General features: G+C 39.2%; 1 protein-coding gene across 2 annotated transcripts in view; it reads left to right on the top strand.

Moving 5' to 3' along the window:
• Positions 1–25721, top strand: part of LOC124777944 (ubiquitin conjugation factor E4 B) — a 297870-nt gene that overhangs the window by 227466 nt on the left and 44683 nt on the right. For both annotated transcript variants that reach the window (XR_007015809.1, XM_047253495.1), the window contains exon 18: positions 5301–5446. Coding sequence is in view for 1 of the 2 variants with exons in the window: in XM_047253495.1 (XP_047109451.1) it covers positions 5301–5446 (146 nt within the window). In the remaining variant the exon portion in view is untranslated. The remainder of the gene's footprint in view (positions 1–5300; positions 5447–25721) is intronic.

Here is a 25721-nt window from a genome sequence, read left to right as displayed (position 1 = left end):
CATTAGCTCCATACTGAACAATTATATACAACCGTTCGCTGAACAATAGATCTGTACCCAAAGATTGGAAAGTTGCACAGTTCACACAAATATTCAAGAAAGATAGTAGGAGTAATCCACTTAATTACAGGCCCATATCGTTAATGTTGATATGCAGCAGGATTTTGGAACATATATTGTGTTCGAACATTATGAATTACCTCGAAGAAAACGGTCTATTAACACACAGTCAACATGGGTTTAGAAAACATCATTCTTGTGAAACACAACTAGCTCTTTATTCCCATGAAGTGTTGAGTGCTATTGACAAGGTATTTCAGATCGATTCCGTATTTCTGGATTTCCGGAAGGCTTTTGACACTGTACCACATAAGCAGCTTGTAGTGCAATTGCGTGCTTATGGAATATCGTCTCAGTTATGTGACTGGATTTGTGATTTCCTGTCAGAGAGGTCACAGTTCGTAGTAATTGAGGGAAAGTCATCGAGTAAAACAGAAGTGATTTCTGGTGTTCCCCAACGTAGTGTTGTAGGCCCTTTGCTGTTCCTTATCTATATAAACGATTTGGGAGACAATCTGAGCAGCCATCTTAGGTTGTTTGTAGATGACACTGTCATTTATCGACTAATAAAGCCATCAAACGATTTAAAAAAATAGCAAAATGATTTAGAAAAGATATCTGAATGGTGCAAAAGTTGGCAGTTGACCCTAAATAACGAAAAGTGTGACGTCATCCACATGAGTGCTAAAAGCTTAAACTTCTGTTACACGATAAATCAGTCAAATCTAAAGTCCATACATTCAACTAAATACCTAGGTATTACAATTACGAACAACTTAAATTGGAAGAAACACATAGAAAATGTTGGGGGGGAGCTGACCAAAGACTGTGTTTTATTGGCAGGACACTTGGAAAATGCAGCAGATCTAGTAAGGAGACTGCCTGCACTGCGCTTGTCCATCCTCTTTTAGAATACTGCTGTGCGGGTGGGGTCCTTACCAGATAGGACTGATGGAGTACATCAAAAAAGTTCAAAGTAGGGCAGCACATTTTCTATTATTGCGAAATATGTGAGATTGTGTCACTGAAATGATACAGGATTTGGGCTGGACATCGTTAAAGGAAAGGCATTTTTCGTTGCGACGAAATCTTCTCACAAAACTCCAGTCACCAACTTCCTTCTCTGAATGTGAATATTTTGTTGACACCAACCAACATTGGGAGAAACGATCACCACGATAAAATAAGGGAATTGAGAGCTCGTACGGAATGATGTAGGTGTTTGTTCTTTCCATGTGCTATACGAGATTGGAATAATAAAGAATTGTGAAGGTGGTTCGATGAACCCTCTGCCAAGCACTTAAATGTGATTTTCAGAGTATCGATGTAGGTGTAAATATTATGGTACTAGTAGAGGATAAATAATAGCTATTTAATATAAATGAGGAAGTGGCAGCTTTCTCAGAGTAGTGGCTGTCCTTATAATGTACAGATGGTGCAAGCACAAGTAGTACTGAGTAGTGAAGTGTTAATTTATTGTTAATACAGTGTACAGATGAATGTTTCTGTAAGTTGGTAATTTTTTATATATACCAGACTTGGTCCATATCCCTGAAGGATCTCTGGAACACAATGAATTAATAAGGCGGTTGATGACAGTGAGTTAATTTAAAGGAAAAGAAATAATAGTAACAATGTCTTGTGATGCTTTTGGTAAACTAAACATGGTTTTCAAAACTTAAGTGTCCTGTATGTTTGAGAAGGAAAGTTTACAGTTAGTAAGCAGACTTGTGACAGTGAGTCATGTAGTTTCAGCATACCATCTAAATCTGAGACTTGCTGGGTGAGTAACGGAGAGATGCATTTTAGATATTACTAAGAGAGATTGGAAAACAACTAAATGGAGCTGAGAGTAAAATAGAATGGAAAATGTCATTATAACTAATTGAAAATGAAATGTGTGTTATTAGGACATATCAGGTGAATTGATGGTCAGTGGATTAATGAAGTGCTATGTTGGATTCCAAAAGATAAGTAAAAACAACCTTATGGAAAGTAGGTAGATGAAATGTGGGGAGAAACATTGATGTGAATAACTGAAGCTCATATAATGCATGGAGAAGTTTGGCAGGGGCATCAGGCAGCAGTGGATGTCAATTTATGACTGTTGATGATATACACATTTAATGTGGTACTAGTAAGTTCTGGGTAAATTAAAAATTATGTGAGTGTAAAGGTAACCTCTAGAACTATAACTGAGGCATTGAGCAGTTGATAGGCACATAAGGAAGACTAGAAATGTTCCTGAGAATGTTGCTGAGCTATCAGTGTCCTCTGTCAGAGCTAAGTAACTGAAAAACACACACACACACACACACACACACACACACACACACACACTGATAGATATGGGCTACCTCCTGCTTCCAACATTTATATTTACAGCCCTTCCTGGTAGGTTAAAACTGTGTAATGGACTGGATGTGAACTCTGAATTGAGCCAGTTGGGTGTAACTCTCTTACCAGCAGAGATAACTAGGCTCAACTTTTGGCATGGCCCTCAAGCTTCAAAAGTGCCAGTACTGCACTGTACTCTCCAAACACTAGTGAAGTTCTCCCACATACTATTTTGGACTAGCAGTCCTGGAAGGAAGGATAACACAGAGATATGGCTTAGCTATAGCTGAGGTGTTGCCTTCACTATGAATCTTTCTCTCTACCATGGTTTGTTTAATCTGTCAAAAAGTTTCAGTACAGTGTGCGCTCCTCTGGAAGATTCACTCCAGAAAAAATCCCTAGGCTGTGGCTAAACCAGATCACCACAACATACTCTCTTCCAGGAGTAGTAGTTGAGGAAGATATGTAGGAGAGCTTCTGTGAAGTTTTCAATGTAGAGGAGAGGCACTGCTACAACTGAAGCAGTGGTCGAAAAAGGTTGTAGGTCATGCCTAAAATCTCAGTTGGTAATAGCATTGGCCATGAAAGACAGTTTTCCACAAGGTTGAGACCCTAAAACAGTGTGCGCCCCCCCCCCCCCCCCCCCACACACACACACACACACGCACACACACACACAAAAGCTGCTGCAGGGTGAAAGGTCCGTTCTGGATTTAGATTTTTGAGAAGACTTGCTATGTAGCATGTAGAATAACAGTAAAATTTCTTATCTGCATAGAAAAATTGTCTGACTCGTAGTAAAACATTACATGTTAACACTAATATTTCTTCCTAAATATGAATAACTCTTCCGTATTCAGTTGTAAATGAATTGTATTTAAGTTCTTACCTGTAAAAGAACAGAAAGTTTTCTAAATTTTGGAAAAGCAACCTAAATTTTAATTCAGTTTTATTTGGAATATTTTTTATGTTTGTTGTTCCACATTTTTCTAATGTACAGTTCTTTTAACAGTCATTTTTTGTTATTGGTTATTCTTGTTCCATGTTTAGTGTATGGTTTTCGGTACAGTGTTAACGTGCCACTTTAGCACAGCAAGCCATACTACAAGTGATGTGCTCCGGAGAGATCTTCAGTCACTGAAAATGCATATTTTCGTAATACACAAGAATAAATACAAAAATCACTGAATATGCCGTGTTAGTTTCGCAAACGCTTACATCGACATGGCAGCTGCTTGGTTTGCTTCTGTCAGCCAATCACTGCATGGAATATGTGAATGACAGGATGATTCAATACTTGTACAGATTGCAAGACTATTATGAATTATTATTAATCACAGCTCATTATTCTACAAGGTCCCATGCCTTCACTCCCGTGACACTGCGCTAAAGGAAATACGACTAGAATTCTTCTCACATCATTGCTCCAAATATTAAAAGCTAAATGTGTTGAACAAAGTAAACAGCATAAGTTTATTTTTTTCTGTTATTGCTATTTGGTTCAGAACTCATACATGATGGTCAAAAAAATATCTGACTTCTTGTTATGTGTATTTCGACAAGTAATTCGAAGACAGACACACTTCTCTCAAATTTTGGCTTCTCTGAGCATATAGTGACTAAATGGCCTTCCTTCTCTAGTGAAGTATGTATTGAGTGGGTGATTATCAATTCACAACAGCTTGAGAGACAAGGAATCATTGTTGAAATAGACAAGGCAAAATTTGGGGAAAGGAAAAGTGTCAGAGGTTGTAAAATCACTTGACAGTGGCTGTTCATTGGAATTCAGTGATGATCTGTGAAAGTCTTATTCCTGCCTGTGTAAGCATGGAATAAGGCCATCTTGATAAGAATATTGTCAACTACTGGAAATCATATGACACCGTAGTTATTGGAGGTTTTCAGCACTTAAGAGGCAACCATTGAGCAAACTTCATGGATATGATAGATCGTGCTATTCACTCACAGAATTGGAAATAATATGATAAAACATAACCAACCGCACAATTTGGCAGAAGGACCAATGATTATGTGTGTTAATTAACTGAGCACATGTTCCACAGAGCTTTTTACACGAAAGAATTATTACATTAACTTTTATGTTGAGGGAGATAAATTTTTCCTGCCTGGGGAAACTGTGATGAAATAGTTTCTTCTTACAGTGTTGAAGGCATGACTGGAAGCTACATTTCCATGCCTGTGTTTACCATTTTTGGTGCAAAAATGTTGGAGATCCCAGTGCCTTTACATCCCTAACCATGTGAAGGCATAGCTTTGCTTTGTGCTATAGATTGTATATTAATTTAAAACATTTATCATTCATATTTTACCCATGCTGGATGTTTTCTTTCTTTTTTCCTTTTTAAAAAAAATCTGAACTTTGATGAATTTTATGTGCCTTTACATCCCTAACCATGTGAAGGCATAGCTTTGCTTTGTGCTATAGATTGTATATTAATTTAAAACATTTATCATTCATATTTTACCCATGCTGGATGTTTTCTTTCTTTTTTCCTTTTTAAAAAAAATCTGAACTTTGATGAATTTTATGTGTGTTTGCAGTATTTGTGTCTTCATGCGATGAAATAGTGCTGTTTCTCGTCCTGTGCTGTGATTGACAGAAGCAAACTGAAGAGCCCCCGTATTGATTTAATTATTTGCGAAGCTAACATGCCATATTTGGTAGTCTTCATATTTATACTCGAATTTTATGAAAATATGCATTTTCAGTTATAAAGATCTCTCCAAAATGCATCATTTTAGTACAGTTGTTGTGCACATGTCTCAAAATGGGACATTGGCACATTAACTCAATAACTGGTTTCTTTATGGTAATGAAAACTTCCATTTCTGTCAGCAGTAAACTTTGCCTGTAGTATGCATATGTATGTAATGTTTCGCAGGTCTTACTTGACTTTGGCCAAAGAGACAGTGGATATGTTCCATTATTTGACAGTTGCCATCAAGGAGCCATTCTTAAGGCCAGAGCTGGTTGACCGCTTGGCAGCCATGTTAAATTTTAACCTGCAACAGTTGTGTGGTCCTAAGTGTAAGTATCTAATTTTTAAATAAACTGTTTCACATTCAGGAAAATATTACTATGTGTATGTCTTAGAAAAAGGTGACAAAAATGATTGATTGTAAGTAGAAAAGTGGCTATGGGAGTGCATTTGTCTCTTCTCTTTAAAAAGTTCTCACTGAAATGGTTGTATCACATCATTTGATTTTTTTCTTTTTTTTCCATAGGGTGTTACAGTTATACATCTTGTGGCTGTTTGAATGTGAAAACTTTTTACTGCATTTCAAGTAGGATAATAGTAATTAACTCATTACATTATGGTGATATAATGAGTTATGACCAGAACAAATTTCCCGGTGATGTGGGGGGGGACCTTCATGGGTGCCACTGTCTTCCAGAAATGGTGGAGTTAACATAAAGATAATAAATGTAGTATATTTCAGAACTTTTATGTAGCATACACATATATTCTCGCAAGAATCAATAACCTAGACCAGGGTTTGCCACAGATATGCTTTACAAAAATAACCCTTCATTAATTTTCACTAATGTATTCAAGTAGTACTAAAACTATTAATATTGTTGTTATTGTTGCTGCTGCTGCAGCAGCAGAATTAGTAGTGGTGGTTTTTGTTGCTGTCATAGTTTAGTGAATGTTTTGACATTATATATCATCCCTATATATAAAAGGCAATGTCCTGATTGATTGACCTACTCACTGACTCATCACCACCCAGCCCAAACAACTAAGGATAGAAACTTGAAATTTACGAAGGTGTTGATCTTTTACTGTAGGCATCATTTAAGAAGGAATTTTTCAGTACTCCATCCCTAAGTGGGCGAAACAAGGGACAAATGCAATTTTGAAGCTGCATCTATGAAAATTGGTATTTGGTTTCTTAGTCAGAAATAAAATTGTATGTGTTTCAGCATTTTTTGAAATTCAGCCACTAAGGTCATAAAATAAGGGGTGAAAGTTTTTTTGAAAATAAATCATTATTAAAGAACTACAGAAAAATTTTTAAACCCACATCTATGAAAACAGAATTTGACTTCTCAGTTAGAAATTAAAAAATACATGTTTCAGTGTTTTTTTACTGTCTAAGAGAATGAAATAGGGGATGAAAAGTTTTATGACATTATTTCATTGTGAAACCATTTTCAACACTAAATATATGAAAATTTGTATTTGATTCTCTGTTAGAAATAAAAAAAATACACATTTCACTATTTTTGGAAATGCAATCCCTAAGGGGATGGGGGGGAGGCCAAAAATTTTTAAGGAAATATTTTGTTATAGAAAAAATAGTTTTAAAAGCTAAATCTTCAAAATTTTGCGTTTCACTTCTCGGCTAGATATAAGGAAATGTGTTATGGGATGGTAGTTTCTGTGGCAGTATCATCACAAGAACACAAAAGATATGATTAACAAAAACTTCAGCTATCGGAAACACTTTTTGGTCAGAAGTACTTTCAGGAAAGACCCTGCTTCTGCAGCCTCAATCAGTGTGAAAAGCTTAGGTCTTGCAGTTTGTGAACAACACAAAAATCTATACAGACCATACAGTCTATGTGAGCGAAGCAGCAGGCACTAAGCTAGTCTGACAATAACTATAGTTTAACACACGTGCAAAAGCTACATCATGCTGTTTTTTTCTTTCATGACATAGCACCATCTGAAAGATTTGTGTTGAAACCGGAAACCATGCTCGTGACTAGTAGCCATTTTATCCATCTCATTGTTGTATTCTACCCTGTTCATGGCTTGTTATTTCATCCATAATGTACACGTGTCCCCCCCCCCCCCCCCCCCCCCCCCCCCGAAGGTTAATAAGTCATACATGCAATTTGTGTTAGGTGAAGATCTTACTGTTTGTGTTTAGTGCCACTTTTTTCATATTGAATCATACCTTCAGGAGATGGACTCAACTTCAGAACACTCTAAACAGTGAAAACATGGAATGGTAACTAGAAACCAAACAAAACTGTTGCTTGCTATTGCAGGTCAGTTTAATGTCCTCTTGGAGTTCTACCTGTTGGTGCAATATGTACACATGGTCAACTGCTGCCAAAGTGCTGCTCTTCCCTTAGTAAATTACCCACTGTAAAGAACTTCCACCAGTGGGTCCATAACTAGTCATAGTGATTAACAAACAAACCATGGAGTCAAGATGTTGACATTTATGATAATGGTGATTATAAATATATTTGAACTATAGGTGTTTATTTTATTACAAGATCCTAACTTCTTTAAAATGTTGATTGCTATGATGATCTACGGTGGACTAACAAAGATCAACAATGACTACAAGTCTCTGCTATACTCGGCAAGATACTGATAAAATCAGCCTATATCAGTAAGCTAATATTCATTTGAGTGTTGTATTCTTGAAGATGAATTAACAAATAGGACACTAAAAATTGATCATTTTTGTCCAGGAACTTTCAAATATCTGTGCCGTTTTTCTGCACTGGCTGTGTATATATGCCTACAATGCATTTTAAAGCTGTCCAGTACAAGGTTTGATTACTAAAGTTCTTACTCCAAGAGACAAGTTTGTCTGTCATCTGAACCCAGCACCTGGCATAACAGGTGAATGAAAAGTGTGGAAAATACTTGCAGTTTGATTGTACTCTGCTCAAAAGTGAACTGACTAAGGCTCTTACCTTAAATCAGTATAGCACAGCCAAAAATACTTACTTCTTGCAGATACATAAGGAAATAATAAGCTTCTGATGTCATCCATCACACAATATCTGGGCTTCTGTATCTGTTACAATCTGTGCTCAGTACTAGAACATGGAGACATTTAGTTACTGCAGTCATGATTAAATTTCATACTCACTATATATTTATAAAACTCGACTGATTTGACTGACTCCGTACTTATTTACAAAATTCTTTCTCTTTTCTCTGAATTTTCTTATTCCTCTGCATGTGTCATTTATAAGGACAAATCAAATAGAAAAGATAGTTTTTTAAAAAAGAAACTTTTATACAGAAAACAACATTGCGAGTGACATCATTTCTCTACAGATGTCCCTGGGTCTCTATGCATGCAGTTAGTCTGTCTCGTGAAAAATTTTGTAATTCCAACCTGGAAAAATCTTTATGGCATTGTGCAATGTCCCGCTTGCATTGCATCCTCTTCGTCTTCATCCAACAAAAACTGTGATTCACTAAGGTGCTCCTTCATTTGACCGAGTATGTGAAAACTGCTTGGAGTTAAGTCAGGACTGCACAGTAGGTGCCCCAGCAGCTCAGAACTGAAATATTGGTTGCACCGGATTGTTCCACCAGCCACATAACAGCAGGCATTATCATGAAGCAGGATCACACCCTTTGGAACCTTCCCTCGCCTCTTTGTTTTGATTTTGGAGTACAGATCTCACAGTAGCTGTTGCTGTTCACTGTTCGACCTTTAGGAATGTGATGAATCATCAGTGGATGTTTCAGATCACAAAATAGCATTATCAGCAATTTTCTTGCATAAGTCTGGACTTTGAGCTATTTTGCTATAGGCAAAATTAAATGTTTGCACACTACACTCCGCCGCATACTCATCAATTTTTACTGTGCAACTGAGAAATTCTAATTCCTCTTCAGAATGCCTTAAACATGATTTTTATATTTCCAAATGTTCCTGTTCTTGTTTGTGTCAGTCTGTTGGTTGACATGGTACCCAACAAGCATAAACTGTCCAATTGTGGAGGGATTCATGGATAATTGCAGATGAGGAACTGTGGTGCAGTATTGTCATTTCTGGAACAAGTATCATCACAAGTCATTCCCTCAGCTGTCTAGATTTTCCTGTCAATTTTTGAAATGGATGGGCTACCCAAATGCTTTTTATTGCCGACAGATGTATGTCCACTTTTAAGCCTTTGACGGCTATGGATGAGTTAACTTGTCATGCTCTATCATGCCCCAGGTGCTGCGGACGGGTTTAAGCTATGCCTCTGGGATTTCCTGAAGTGCTATTGATATGTTTACACATCCTATTCTGCCGGCCCTCTCACTGCTGCAGACGAGTTTTAGTGTACATGCATGCTCTAGGCATATTGATATGTAGAGCTGCATTTCTGCATCGTTCTTCCAGAGCTTTTCAGAGTTTCAGCCCGAAAGTTCAAACGTGTCTCTATATCTGCAGCTGTGGTTCCTCATTTCAGATTTTGTCTTCACTGCGTGTTTTGTCAGTATCAGATATGCATTTTTTCTTTTCTACAAGAGAAAATGTCACATTGTCACGGTTTCACAGATAGAGATCCTGGAGATACTCAGAGCACAGTGAGTGTGAATTCCCCGAGGTCAGTGGCAGTGATGAGTCTCCAATAGAATCTCAGATTAGTAATTCTCAAGAGACTAAAGAGAAGCTTGATAAACATTAGGGTGACTTTGCACCTTCAATTAGGACAGTTTATAAGTGGTTTCAAAATTTTCGGAATGGCTATATGGGCACAAGTGATGCTGAACATTCTGGATGCCCTGTGGAGGTTACGACTCCAGAAATCATTGATAAAATCCATGATATAGTGATGGATGATAAAAGAGTTAAGGTCCGTGAGATTGCTAGTGCTGTGGGCATCTCGAATGAACTGGTACATAATATTTTGCATAAACACTTGGACATGAGAAAGCTATCCGCAAGATGGGTTCTGCGATTGCTCACGCTTGACCAAAAACGGAATTGTGTGAAGTGTTGCAGGGATGGTTTGCAGCTGTTCAGGAAGAATCCGCAGAACTATAAGTATCATTTTGTCACTGTGGATGCAACACGGATATATTACTACACTCCTGACACCAAAGAACAATTTAAACAATGGGTTACCAAGTGAGAATCTGCAGCAAAAAAGGTGAAGACTATTCCTTCGGGTGGAAAGTTTATGGCGACTGCCTTTTGGGATTCGCAAAGGATAATCCTCATCAACTATCTGGAAAAAGGTAAAACTATTACAGGTGCATATTATTCATCGTTATTGGACCGTTTGAAAACCGAGATGCAAGAAAAACGCCGGCGATTGGACTGCAAAAAAGTCCTTTTCCATCATGACAATGCACCAGCACACACCTCAGCAGTTGTGGTCACAAAATTAATGGAAGTATGATTCCAACTCGTTTCACATCCCCCTATTCTTGAGACTTGGCTCCCTCGGACTACTATTTGTTCCCCAATTTGAAGAAATGGCTGGCAATCATGCAGTTTGGCAAGATATGACTGACCCTGCTTTACAGTGTTATGAAATTATTCCAGCGCGATGGAAACAATTATATTCAAGTCCACGGATGATTATTTTGCTGCTAAACTTGCCCAAGGATGTAAAGGAGGATTGAAAAGTTTCCTCTCTTCGGAGCATCCTCAAAATGAAGAAATATGCTAACAAACAGATTTGTTGCTTCAGATGATTCTATATCTGTTTTGTACATGAGGTAATTACACAGCACACACTGCGCCAGTAAAACAAAAATTGTATTCATTTATCCGCCTACAATAGGCTAAAATTATTACCGTCTGATGTAGACAGTTACATTCGGATATCATGATTTTGACCATCAAAGTTCTCTTGAGGCATATAAAAGGATTTAAAATACGTACTGCATATTGTAAAAAGAATTCAATACCTTAAAGGTTCCAAGTTTTAAATGTCGCTTCAGATGAAGTAGTGCGCTGGCAATAGCTGGACATGATTTCTTCATTTGCAGCAACAAACATTCCATACTTGCAGTAAATACACAGTTATTTAAAAAAATCTGTCAGTTAATAAAAACTCGTACAGATTCATCTCTTTACGGTGTTATAAAATTATTCCAATTTAAAGGTTAGATTTTGTATTCAGAGACATTGATATTTGTCCTTGACTTTTGCCTTAAAACAATTAATTTTATTTAAGTATTCGAAACATATTCTGATACATCAAAAGTGTGTTCCATTAAGCATGTCATTTCACTTGTGAATCATTTGTGAATAATTTATTGTGCTAGCATGCTCAAAGAGCACAGGCAAATTGGAGGGAGTAAATATACAGGTTCTAAAGTGTTTGCCTCACAAGCTATGTCCAAAACATTCAGCACAGGGCTGGAGACTGGCACAAGTAATTCAACAGGCAGGATGTGATCATGGATGAAAGAATCCGAGCAGAGACAGATGGCTTAGACAGTAACGACACAGCACTCAGCATGCATTGCATCAAGCGTGTCAGTATTAGTGAAAGGATTAAAGCAATTTATCCATCCATAACTCTTTTTGTTCACTAAGCCAATTATCATTGTACTGCAGTTGCGTTCTGTGAAGATTTCCTCTGATTTAGTTACTTGAGAGCACAGAAAAATTATCTGCCCCATATCTTCCTTGGTGATTACAGAAATGATTTGGACTAACACAGCTAATGCACAGTAACAACAGTGAGATTAAGGCCTGTCATTTTTGAGACAGTACTGTCAACCTGTAGACCAGAAAAAAAATCTTTACTTATTGATGTGCTCGCATATATTTGTTTCTTTTAACAGGTTATCTTCACCCCTATCTCTATTTATTTCATGCAGGAGTGCTGATGACCTCACCATTTAGCACTTTAGAACCATAACCACATTACATCAAGTGAATGTCCCATTGAATTGAAAACAATTGTCTGGAGATTTTTTAAACTTTTGTTTTATCAAAATGAAAATCAATTTTACTGACTGAAAATCCACCACTATTCTATTTGTACAGAATCACTCATTTGTAATTTCTTTTTAAAAAATTTGCCTTAAACCAGGGCCTGATAAAATTCTATAAGGTGTTCCCTACATCTGATGATGGCACACAAGGTGTCATGTTTGCCAGCCATCAGAGCCACACAGCTGGTCAAATGTGTCCTATGTCTCCCTGTGCGCCATTTCAGCCAGTGTCATTCAAACAATGAAACAAACATCATGAGTGTAACCGAGAAGTCTGTGAAAGAAGCAGTGGCAAAACTGAATTATTCCATCCCACAATGAGTGTTTATTTATGATTTAATTTGTAAGTGCGCACAGAGTCTGCCTGTATTGTCTGGTGGAGATTGTTTGAACAGAAGTTTCCAGGCATTTAAATTCTAAGTCATGGGGCAGAATACTAATGAGTAACGAAATTTTGTGAAATGGCAAGTGTCCATGACAAGAAGCATTAACGATAACATACCGTGCTCACATAACCGCATCTTGATGTCATTGCATACCACCTGGAAATTTGCCTAAAAAGTCTCTTAGACATATACCGAGCGAGGTGGCGCAGTGGTTAGACACCGGACTCGCATTCGGGAGGACGACGTTTCAATCCCACGTCCGGGCATCCTGATTTAGGTTTTCCGTGATTTCCCTAAATCGCTCCAGGCAAATGCCGGGATGGTTCCTTTCAAAGGGCATGGCCGACTTCCTTCCCCGTCCTTCCCTAATCCGATGAGACCGATGACCTCGCTGTCTGGTCTCCTTCCCCAAAACAACCAACCAACCTCTTAGACATATTTCACTGCAAACACAATTTTCTTGCACGTCTGTACAAAGAGGTGCTAAGTTACTTAGGCTGAGGCCATAAAATATAACAGTAGTGCAAGAACTTAAACCTGTTGATCCTGCACACACGGTTAGGTTTTGCGAATGGGTTTTACAACAAGTGCATGGCAGTGAAATGGATCCTTACATCATTCTGTTTTCACACAAAACTTGGTTTCACTTACAAGAGTATGTTAATTCCAAAAACTGTTGACTTTTAAGTACTGATGGACCATTCTGCTTCATGAGGAATCCCTTCATGATCACAGAATAGGAGTGGTGCACAGTGAGTGGTGACAGAATAATAGGTCCAATATATTTTTATGACACAGTTTACAGTGAAACAAATGTGCAAAACATTTTGCAACTGTTTTTTAATACATTGATTGAAAAAGAACAAAGCTTCATATTTTTCAACAGGATTTGGCAAGAGCTCATACAGCCAAGGATTCTTCCCACACAAGTCATGATGTTTTCCATGACAGAGTTGTTAGCAACATTATGTGGCTCGTTTGAAGTTCTGATTTAACCCCTTGCAATTTCTATTTGTGAGGAGCAGTAAATGATAAAGGGTATGCAACAGATCTCTACACATTACAGGTACTCAAGGTTAATACCTGTGAGTCAGTTAATTCGATTTCTTAAAGAGAATTACATTGTTTGATGAATAACTTTTGTGAGTAAATACCAGAAATTCTTGGGAAACAATGGCATACAGTTCCAGCATCTCCTTGCATGAGTGCAAAATGTACTTGCATATAGTTTAAATTTGGTAGCACAGTCGTAGATGGATGACACCGCACCTGATTCACTGGGCAACGGAGCACTCGTTGCCCACCATCTGCTGTGGCTTGTACGTGTGGTCATGAGGTAAATGGAATATCCTGTATTGCAGTAGTCATTGATGGGTTTACACTGCCCATTTGAAAGCTACATATATTTCATTAGCTTATCTCTTGTCTCCAGCTCTGTACTTCGTTTTACACTTATTATGCACAAGTCTCTGTTTTTACTGTGGCTGTTAGAGGATTTCACCATTCATGAATTGTGTACTAGGTACATATCTGCCCACTGCATGATCAACTATTCTTTTAAATGGAGCTGTAGTTCCTCTACAGTCTCCTGCCCAGAAGTAAAAGTTTTGAGGAGCTCCTCTTTGAAATGCGACATGACTGCCTCTTTATGTAACTTGCTAAATATGTCTATCTTCCTACTTGTTTTAGCTACCCTTTCTACTTGCATCAATGTTTTAGTAATCATTGTTGTTACACTGCCACAACGTCACCGATACCAGTTTCAATACAGACACCCAAAAAGATATCAATCTATTTGTTGCCTGTAGATCTAATTTATTTTCATGAGTGGGCTCTTGAACTATTTTTATGATTTGGGAACATACATACTAGCGAACTGGGGTTTTCTCTAAAGAGTTCAGTTACATCAGGGGGTGGGAGAAATAGAACTGTCCAATTACAAATGTATGCCCACCCTTGACATTGGGGGTTGCCTGAACTACATATGCAGCATCAATTTATCTTGGTGGATACTCTACCTCCATTTTGCAGTAGCATATCCCTTCAATATACACTTTGATTTACCCAAAAAATATCACTACTGTCAATTTCAGTTTGTAGCCAGTGTTCTGTGCCTAGTGTTGTATGAGCTCTGTCACATTTAGGAGTACTTCAAACTGTGACATTTGGTTGTGAATGATTCAGCAGTTGACCACTAGAATTTTAATACTCTCACCCATGGGAGGCATTTCTGTGGCACTACATTGATACTTTGGAGTCTCCTACAGCTATCATTTTCTGTAATGAATGGAAAGTTGCCTCCACACACAGACAGCTGTACCTGAGTAACAATGTCTGATGTGTAGTACACCCGATACATTTAGGGAGTGCTATAACTGAAGGGATAGGCAGAACAAAGCATTAACATACAAGACTGTATTTTGAGATATTGTATGTATTTGTTTTGTTAAATTCAAAGACAAGAGCATAAATAAAATAACAGAACAATCTATATAGAAACAAAAAATTCCAAGAAGTCACAGCCTAACTCATTACAGAACCTTTGAAGTCTCTGTTTCCAGCCCTCTACTTGGCTCATAACTAGAGGACCCCAATCAGTTCTAGAACCAATGCTGCAGATTGTGAGCTTCGTTGAAACTCTGTGAGCAAGGTTGGTCTTCTCAAACCTTTCTGCCAATCACTGAAATGATTCAAGTAAGATCTTGGAATACAAACAACAGGCATCATTTGTTCCAGTCTGTACGACAATCTGCATTTGGCTGCACCTCATTTGTACAGTGACTGCCAGAACAGCCTGTCCCACAAGTTGAATGAGGCCCCAAGCATACATGCAGAGTGCGTAAGGTAATACTTCTCATTCCATGCTGACATTTTCCCCAAGGAGCATTGTTATACACTGTATACTTTGAACTGCTGACAGTGAACACATTCCTATATTTTTGTACCTACCTCTGCTGACATCAGGCACAGCCATTTTCCCAAGAGCTAAAATGTGTGTCACTGACTTGGTTTCAGTTCCGGTGGAACACAATTTGTAGCAGTAATGATTATAATAATGAATGAATCTTTCACTCTGCAGCGGAGAGTCCAAAAAGTAAAAGTGCGGCTATAAGTGTACATTGGGAGTCATGCCCAGATAGCTCAGTCATTAAGAGCATTACCTGCAAAAGGCAAGGTTCTGTGTTTGAGACGTGGTCCAGTGCTCAGCTTTAATCTGCCAGGAAGTTTCAATTTTCATTTTTCCATAACTGAATTTTTAACAATCTGGCAGGAATCCCACTGAGCCCTGAAGCCGATTTTAATTTTATCAGTATTGATTGTTCTCGACTCCTCTCACACTGATATCTTTTTCGTTCTTCTTGTAGTGGTGCAAGAAATACACTGGGACAATACACAGAGAACTTCCTTAGTAAAGGAACATTAGGCAGTGAAGTTCACCATTTCTGTGTTTGCTTTGCTTTACTCGATTTCAGTTCATATGTGGTTCACAAGCGTCTGGACATGAACTTTGATGCTACTGGTAAGATTCTGTTAAGGTTGTCATTTGCAGCTGTGCTGTACACCCCATGAACAAAAATCCTATGACCAATGATTGAAAAAATTTTGTAGTTAGACATGACTGTCTTAAGGAGTGCGACTAAATGTAAGTTTTTTCAAATTTATTTGACATCAGTACAGTAGTCAAGCCATAGTCCCAGTAAATTTCAGAATGTTTACATGACTAGTTTCGATGAAGCTCAGTCAACATTATAAAATGTTATAAGTCTGCTATTAATTATGAATACCTGAAATATAAGTAACATCTAACCAGACACCTTTTTCGTAGGAAAAGCCCCAAGGGCTTGCCGATCACAGCAGTCTTTTATGTGCGTGTTCTGCTGCCACTTAGTGGATGGGTTTTTTGTCTGTTCAATTACATAATAGAATCACATCTTGTGATATGCAAAGGTTGTGTGTCTTTCAGCATATGTGAGACTGTACAATGTCATTTACATTTACCTTGTATAATGATCCAATATGATCTAAGGTATTTACGGCTTATTGTTCTTCAGTGCATATTATGCCATTTATTGTCATCTTCATATCTTTTGCATAAATGATCTAATGTATAACCAAGACCTAGGGCTACATTTCCTAATCCAGACCTTCCACATCTGGTCACAAAACTTGTTGTTTTTTCTATGTTTGCTGTACCATATTTTGTCATCTGTGATTCCTTTGTATGAATGATCTACTGTATGTTTGTTTTTATTCTCTGAATATTATACACCCTAAATATTTGTTTTCAAAATTTAGTTTATGACTCAAATTCATGTAACTTACATTTACAACGTTCTTAGGTGGTTTATAAGCTACCATTATTATTGCTCTAATCGTTGGACAATATTGTTCATCTCTATCCTTGTTCCTAAATGTCACCCATACCCAGCATCGGCAAAGAGGCAGCATCAATGTGTTTGTCAGTCATATGGTAACAACAGCTGTATATGTGTCATCCAAGCAAACAGTTGTTTTATGGACACAGTGCTATTGAGTGCTGTGCTCAAGATTACAAGCATGCATTTTTATTTTTAAGACATTGAGGTGAGATTATAACAACATTTTTCGTTACTTTATTGACATTTTACAGTTAGATTAATAGTGATGTTCGTTGTATTTTGCAGATGTGGAGATTTTTGCTTGTCAGGATCGTTATGCAAGTAGTTGGACAATGCTGATTCTAATCCAACAAATATGACATTAAGATATTAATGTTCTTCACAGCAGTCAATTGCAATGATGTTGCTTCTTTGGCATTACTTCATAATGAGATTTAATTTAATACAATAAATTCACAATATCATTTCCTATGACAAAGGTGTTGTGGTTAAATGTTACTTTTCAGGTTCCCATGATTAACAGCAGACTTACTTCACACTTGTTACATTTGATGATGGTGACCGGCTTCACTGATTCACTGAAACTAGTCCTGCAACCTTTCTGTAATTTACTGTGACTATAGCTTGACTACTATATTTAAGCATGAGTGTGTGTGTGTATATATATATATATATATATATATATAATGGAAGGAAACATTCCACGTGGGAAAAATTATATATAAAAACAAAGATGAGGTGACTTACCGAACAAAAGCGCTGGCAGGTCGATAGACACACAAACAAACACAAACATACACAGAAAATTCAAGCTTTCGCAACAAACTGTTGCCTCATCAGGAAAGAGGGAAGGAGAGGGGAAGACGAAAGGAAGTGGGTTTTAAGGGAGAGGGTAAGGAGTCATTCCAATCCCGTGAGCGGAAAGACTTACCTTAGGGGGGAAAAAGGACAGGTATACACTCGCACACACGCACATATCCATCCACACATACAGACACAAGCAGACATATTTAAATATGTCTGCTTGTGTCTGTATGTGTGGATGGATATGTGCGTGTGTGCGAGTATATTTAAATATGTCTGCTTGTGTCTGTATGCGTGGATGGATATGTGCGTGTGTGCGAGTGTATACCTGTCCTTTTTTTCCCCCTAAGGTAAGTCTTTCCGCTCCCGGGATTGGAATGACTCCTTACCCTCTCCCTTAAAACCCACTTCCTTTCGTCTTCCCCTCTCCTTCCCTCTTTCCTGATGAGGCAACAGTTTGTTGCGAAAGCTTGAATTTTGTGTGTATGTTTGTGTGTCTATCGACCTGCCAGCGCTTTTGTTCGGTAAGTCACCTCATCTTTGTTTTTTATATATATATATATATATATATATATATATATATATATATATATATATATATATAAAAACAAAGATGATGTGACTTACCAAATGAAAGTGCTGGCAGGTCGACAGACACACAAACAAACACAAACATACACACAAAATTCAAGCTTTCGCAACAAACTGTTGCCTCATCAGGAAAGAGGGTAAGGAGTCATTCCAATCCCGGGAGCGGAAAGACTTACCTTAGGGGGAAAAAAGGACGGGTATACACTCGCCCACACACACACATCCATCCACACATATACAGACACAAGCAGACATATTTGAAGACAAAGAGTTTGGGCAGAGATGTCAGTCGAGGCAGAAGTGCAGAGGCAAAGATGTTGTTGAATGACAGGTGAGGTATGAGTGGCGGCAACTTGAAATTAGCGGAGATTGAGGCCTGGTGGATAACGGGAAGAGAAGATATATTGAAGAGCAAGTTCCCATCTCCGGAGTTCGGATAGGTTGGTGTTAGTGGGAAGTATCCAGATAACCCGGACGGTGTAACACTGTGCCAAGATGTGCTGGCCGTGCACCAAGGCATGTTTAGCCACAGGGTGATCCTCATTACCAACAAACACTGTCTGCCTGTGTCCATTCATGCGAATAGACAGTTTGTTACTGGTCATTCCCACATAGAATGCGTCACAGTGTAGGCAGGTCAGTTGGTAGATCACGTGAGTGCTCTCACACGTGGCTCTGCCTTTGATCGTGTACACCTTCCGGTTTACAGGACTGGAGTAGGTGGTGGGGAGAGGGTGCATGGGACAGGTTTTACACCGGGGGCGGTTACAAGGATAGGAGCCAGAGGGTAGGGAGAGTGGTTTGGGGATTTCATAGTGTATATATATGCAGTCTCCCATCCTTCATCAAGGACACCAACCACTTCCTTGAACGCCTGGAATCCTTACCCAATCTGTTACCCCCGGAAACCATCCTTGTAACCATTGATGCCACGTCCTTATACACAAATATTCCGCACGTCCAGGGCCTCGCTGCGATGGAGCATTTCCTTTCACGCCGATCACCTGCCACCCTACCTAAAACCTCTTTCCTCATCACCTTAGCCAGCTTCATCCTGACCCACAACTTCTTCACTTTTGTGGGCCAGACATACCAACAATTAAAGGGAACAGCCATGGGCACCAGGATGGCCCCCTCGTACGCCAACCTATTCATGGGTCGCTTAGAGGAAGCCTTCTTGGTTACCCAAGTCTGCCAACCCAAAGTTTGGTACAGATTTATTGATGACATCTTCATGATCTGGACTCACAGTGAAGAAGAACTCCAGAATTTCCTCTCCAACCTCAACTCCTTTGGTTCCATCAGTTTCACCTGGTCCTACTCCAAATCCCATGCCACTTTCCTTGACGTTGACCTCCACCTGTCCAATGGCCAACTTCACACGTCCGTCCACATCAAACCCACCAACAAGCAACAGTACCTCCATTATGACAGCTGCCACCCATTCCACATCAAACGGTCCCTTCCCTACAGCCTAGGTCTTCGTGGCAAACGAATCTGCTCCAGTCCGGAATCCCTGAATCATTACACCAACAACCTGAAAACAGCTTTCGCATCCCGCAACTACCCTCCCGACCTGGTACAGAAGCAAATAACCAGAGCCACTTCCTCGTCCCCTCAAACCCAGAATCCCCCACAGAAGAACCACAAAAGTGCCCCACTTGTGACAGGATACTTTCCGGGACTGGACCAGACTCTGAATGTGGCTCTCCAGCAGGGATACGACTTCCTCAAATCCTGCCCTGAAATGAGATCCATCCTTCATGAAATCCTCCCCACTCTGCCAAGAGTGTCTTTCCGCCGTCCACCTAACCTTCGTAACCTGTTAGTTCATCCCTATGAAATCCCCAAACCACCTTCCCTACCCTCTGGCTCCTATCCTTGTAACCGCCCCCGATGCAAAACCTGTCCCATGCACCCTCCCACCACCACCTACTCCAGTCCTGTAACCCGGAAGGTGTACACGATCAGAGGCAGAGCCACGTGTGAAAGCACCCACGTGATTTACCAACTGACCTGCCTACACTGTGATGCATTCTATGTGGGAATGACCAGCAACAAACTGTCCATTCGCATGAATGGACACAGGCAGACAGTGTTTGTTGGTAATGAGGATCACCCTGTGGCTAAACATGCCTTGGTGCACAGCCAGCACATCTTGGCACAGTGTTACACCGTCCGGGTTATCTGGATACTTCCCACCAACACCAACCTATCCGAACTCCGGAGATGGGAACTTGCCCTTCAGTATATCCTCTCTTCTCGTCATCCGCCAGGCCTCAATCTCCGCTAATTTCAAGTTGCCGCCACTCATACCTCACCTGTCTTTCAACAACTTCTTTGCCTCTACACTTCTGCCTCGACTGACATCTCTGCCCAAACTCTTTGTCTTTAAATATGTCTGCTTGTGTCTGTATGTGTGGATGGATATGTGCGTGTGTGCGAGTGTATACCTGTCCTTTTTTCCCCCTAAGGTAAGTCTTTCCGCTCCCGGGATTGGAATGACTCCTTACCCTCTCCCTTAAAACCCACTTCCTTTCGTCTTCCCCTCTCCTTCCCTCTTTCCTGATGAGGCAACAGTTTGTTGCGAAAGCTTGAATTTTGTGTGTGTGTTTGTGTTTGTTTGTGTGTCTATCGACCTGCCAGCGCTTGATGATGATGATGATGATGAGACTTACCAAACAAAAGCGCTGGCAGGTCGATAGACGCACAAACATACACACAAAATTCAAGCTTGCGCAACAAATGGTTGCTTCATCAGGAAAGAGGGAAGGAGAGGGAAAGACGAAAGGATGTGGGTTTTAAGGGAGAGGGTAGGGAGTCATTCCAATCCCGGGAGCGGAAAGACTTACCTTAGGGGGAAAGGAGGACAGGTATACCGTATTTACTCGAATCTAAGCCGCACTTTTTTTCCGGTTTTTGTAATCCAAAAAACCGCCTGCGGCTTAGAATCGAGTGCAAAGCAAGCGGAAGTTCTTAAAAATGTCAGTGGGTGCCGCCACAACTTAGTTCTGCCGTCGAATATATGTAGCGCTACACAGGCATGCTTTGTAGGGTGCTGTTTGTAGGCACAAAGATAAATACTGGCGCCAAAACCTCTGCGTCAGTAAGTAAATTAAAAAAAAAAGGTGGAAGACAAGCTTTTTTTCTCCGCGCCGAGTTTTGACCACTGCATTTTCATACATTATCCAATGAAGTAAATACTAATTCCGTATTGTTCATCTTCGAATGTAGTAGCATTTCAATGTACTACGAAAACCCGACTGGCAAGAATGTTTAAGATGTTTGTCAATATGGCCAACTGTACGTTCTGAATTTTTTACTATCTGTGAGAAGAGATGGTTGCTAATACGAACTTTTATAAATTGTGAATCACATGCAGTATTCTCGTCACCATAAGAATAATACGAATATAAACATTTTGCCATGTATTGTTTCGTGTTTGCTACTATCTCATTTAAATCCTGTCTGCGTAATAAACCACAAAACTAGAGTGATATAACAGCGAACGCGGAAGAATATACATATCATGTCATGTGTATATTCGTATTATTCTTATGCTAAACAGTGATACAGTAAGAAATGAAGTGAGGCAATTGCCTAGATTTTTAAATCTAAGATGACTCTAATTTCTGTGCAGAATGTAATGTACTAAAGAGGCGCCTGCAAAGATTTTCAAACGGAGAAAAATTTTCGCTAAACTCTCGTTCAGAACATCTTCTATCATACGCAGTCTATTATTTGGTTCTTGTCAGTCATTATCAAAGAAAGCAGTAGTGTAAGTAACAACAAGTAGCAGTCTCTTGCCATTGTTTCGCTAATGAGACGATTCCTCTCTCTCTCTTTTTCTTTTTTTTTAATTTGTAAGCGGCGGTAGCGCGCTGAAAAGCAAGCCGTGCCGCGATCGGCAACAGGCCGTAAATACGCAGTATCAGAGTACGACAAACAATGCATGACACAGTACAGTAATGCATTTTCAGCGTAGAGTGACGTAAACACCTATAACAAAGAAAACTGCGCTTATCAGATCAAAGAAAAATAAGCAATCAATTCAAACTAGACGAAGCACGTGAAAAAGGAAGGGTACCCGTAGAAATACGGACGGAGCGCCTGACGCATAGCAATGGCTACCTGGTAAAGCTTAACTGCTAAGCTTATGACTCGAACCAAACTACTGTAGCTGTATCGTCATTCATTCGACCTAAATTGTCTCATATTACAATGGACCAACTTTGTTTCGATTTGGAGATGCTGCCTAAAACTTTTCTCTCCCCTTGAATTTCGAGTCTCAAATTTCAGGTGCGGCTTAGATTCGGGAAATTTTTTTTTCCTTGATTTCGAGTCTCATTTTTCAGGTATGGCTTAGATTCGAGTGCGGCTTAGACTCGAGTAAATACGGTACACTTGCACACACACACACACACACACACACACACACACACATATATCCATCCGCACGACACAGACACAAGCAGACATTTGGATGGACATTTGCGTGTGTGTGTGTGTGTGTGTGTGTGTGTGGGCGCGCGCGAGCGTGCACCTGTTGCCCCCCTCCCCCCAAGGCAAGTCCTTCCGCTCCCGGGACCAGAACGACTCCCCACCCTCTCCCCCAAAAAAGTCCTTCTGCTCCCGGGACCGGAACGACTCCCCACCCTCTCCCCCAAAATGGTGTACAGGTGTACGCTTGCACATACACACACATATCCATCCGCAAATGTCCATCCAAATGTCTGCTTGTGTCTGTGTCGTGCGGATGGATATGTGTGTGTGTGTGCGAGTGTATACCTGTCCTTTTTTCCCCCCTAAGGCAAGTCTTTCCGCTCCCGGGATTGGAATGACTCCTTACCCTCTCCCTTAAAACCCACATCCTTTCGTTTTTCCCTCTCCTTCCCTCTTTCCTGATGAAGCAACCGTTTGTTGCGAAAGCTTGAATTTTGTGTGTATGTTTGTGTTTGTTTGTGTGTCTATCGACCTACCGGCGCTTTTGTTTGGTAAGTCTCTCGTCTTTGTTTTTAGATATATTTTTCCCACGTGGAATGTTTCCCTACTGTCCATTCTCTTTGATGTCCTTTTGTTGTAAAACCATAGGACATATCCTGAACTTAAACATAATGAGGTTTCTCAAAGGAATAATCTCATCCATGCCAACCAGCATAGATTCCGAAAACATTGGTCATGCTAAACCCAACTGGTCTTTTTCTCAGGTGACACATTAACATTTATTAACAAAACTGTGATTATGTTATTAAACTGCACCTGATTGTGTTCTGACTCTTGTGGTCATTACCTGGCAGACAGTGTTAATGGAAGCCTCAGACTTTTTGCAGGGGCTGCAGTTATCTGTAATGAAGTACTGTCTGAAAAAGGCGCAGACATATTCAGTCAGAATATGAGAAGTAATGATATACTTCTTTTGTAGCCAACATGCTGGAAAAGTTCGAGAAGTTTGATCAGGCTATAGATTCACTCCTTAGGCGATCACCTTGATTTTTTCCTCCAGGAAATTTGGGTGAGGTCAGTGAGGATAAAGTGATCATTTACTGAAAAATATCAAAGTGACACCTAGACTGTATCAGAACCACTGGAAATAAGCATTATTGTTAGAGATTGCTGTTGGTCACTTTACCCAAATGTACAGCAGGATATTGATTGGAGAAGAAGATACATTAGTTGCTTTAAGGAGAAGAGCAAAGTATAGTCCAATGGACACACGCTTGCTATGTAATAAAGAGATGTTTTTTGTTTATACTGCAATAAAACCTTTGCTCATATTGAAAAATTTGTGCTAATTTTCTAGTTCGTTTCAAAGTCACATTGTAACATAATATTAAAATAACTATAATAGATAAGATCCCTGTAAATCAGACGAGGAAGTAGAAATAATGAAGCTTACGGTAAAAATGCTCTCTCATAAGAAAAAACATACCGGTATCAATGTATCACATTGTTTGGAAAAATACTGACTATCCTGTAATAGACTGTTTCATAACTTTTGATAATAAACGTAATATTTCTTCGTAAAACTGATGACTGCTAAGGTATCAATATTAGGATGTACGTGATAAAACCTCAAAAGGTGTTTGTAACTGTGATATGATTCATATCAAATGCTGAAATCACTTACTCAAGTTACAGTTTTTAACATTCAGCGTCATTTTGCTTTACTATGGAATTGCCAGTTCTTAATGGAATTAAAACATATATAAAGACTGTACTCAACAACGTGCCCTAGAGACAAAGTGAAAACTGATAGAGAATTATTTTTGTAATTTGCCAGTCTTTCACACATCATTTCATGTTGTAATACAAGTGGTCGGTCCCCTCATACATTGCTGCAACAATGCATTACCCTCATTGTGAAAAATACTATGAATATAGTAGTGTGCTGTAGGAGTAAAAGACATGACTCACCAAATAGCAGAAGGTTCAGTCATTAGCAGGCACACACAAATAAAATAGAAAGCTTAGACTAGCTTTCAGAATAAATTCTTTGTCAAGCTAGAACACACGCGCGTGTTTTGTGCATGTACTCTACCTTGACAACAAAAGCTAGCAAGTTTTCTTTCTCCTCTGCATGTGCCTGTTGACAACTCAATGCTTCTGCTTTTCATTGAGTGGTCTTCTTTACTCCTAAGTTACTTACATTTTACCAGAACTTTCCTAGATATAAATATACTATAGAAAATTTTACTCTTTCATCATAAACCCAGCGCTTTCCACTTGTAAGTCTTCCAGATAGTCATGGGGTTTGTGTGGTTTTCTTCCCCCGAGACGGCCACAGTTCAGAAATGTAACACATTGTTAAGTTCATCATGGTCTCTCTCTTCCTTTTGTTTACATAATGCTGTTGGATGACATTTTGTTTTGCTTCTGTTATTGTTATAGTAAATTAATTATCTGCTGTTGTATAAAGCTAAAGACTTTTCTGAGTGTGTATCACATTAATTATTTGATTATTTAGTTATGGTAATGGAAAGCCCTTGCAGAATGTAAATATTGAAATCTAAAATATTTAAATACTTAATATTTTAAATTGTGTTAGTTATATGAATATAATTCCATGAAGCTTGATTGTAGAAGAAGATACATTAGATACTTTGTTTAAAAACTGCAATTAAATTATGGCTTATGCCTAATATATGTCAGCAGAGAGGAAAGAAACAATATCGTCATAGTATGCCACAGCCCCAATCCCCTCCTCCCCCCCCCCCTCTCTGTCCCCCTCCCCCTGCACACCATTAATTTACCATGGGCTTGTTATGACAACGTCTTCCTCCCCATACCTGTAATTCTCAGGGATTTTTTGCCCCAAGTTTGAGTAGCCACCTTGTTCTTCTGTTTCTCGAAAGGATTAGTCCGAAAGCTAGCAGAGTTTTCAGTTTTGTTTGTAGATGATATAATGCCTCTACTATTTGGACTGTTGTTAATTAGTTTGATTACTTGGTTGAGTTTTATTAATCACAGGAAATATGTTCTTAATAAAG

This window comes from Schistocerca piceifrons, chromosome 2 (assembly GCF_021461385.2).
Source record: "Schistocerca piceifrons isolate TAMUIC-IGC-003096 chromosome 2, iqSchPice1.1, whole genome shotgun sequence".
Classification (NCBI taxonomy): domain Eukaryota; kingdom Metazoa; phylum Arthropoda; class Insecta; order Orthoptera; family Acrididae; genus Schistocerca; species Schistocerca piceifrons.
Note: the sequence above shows the minus strand (reverse complement) of the source record. Positions and strands in the feature narration are given on the sequence as shown.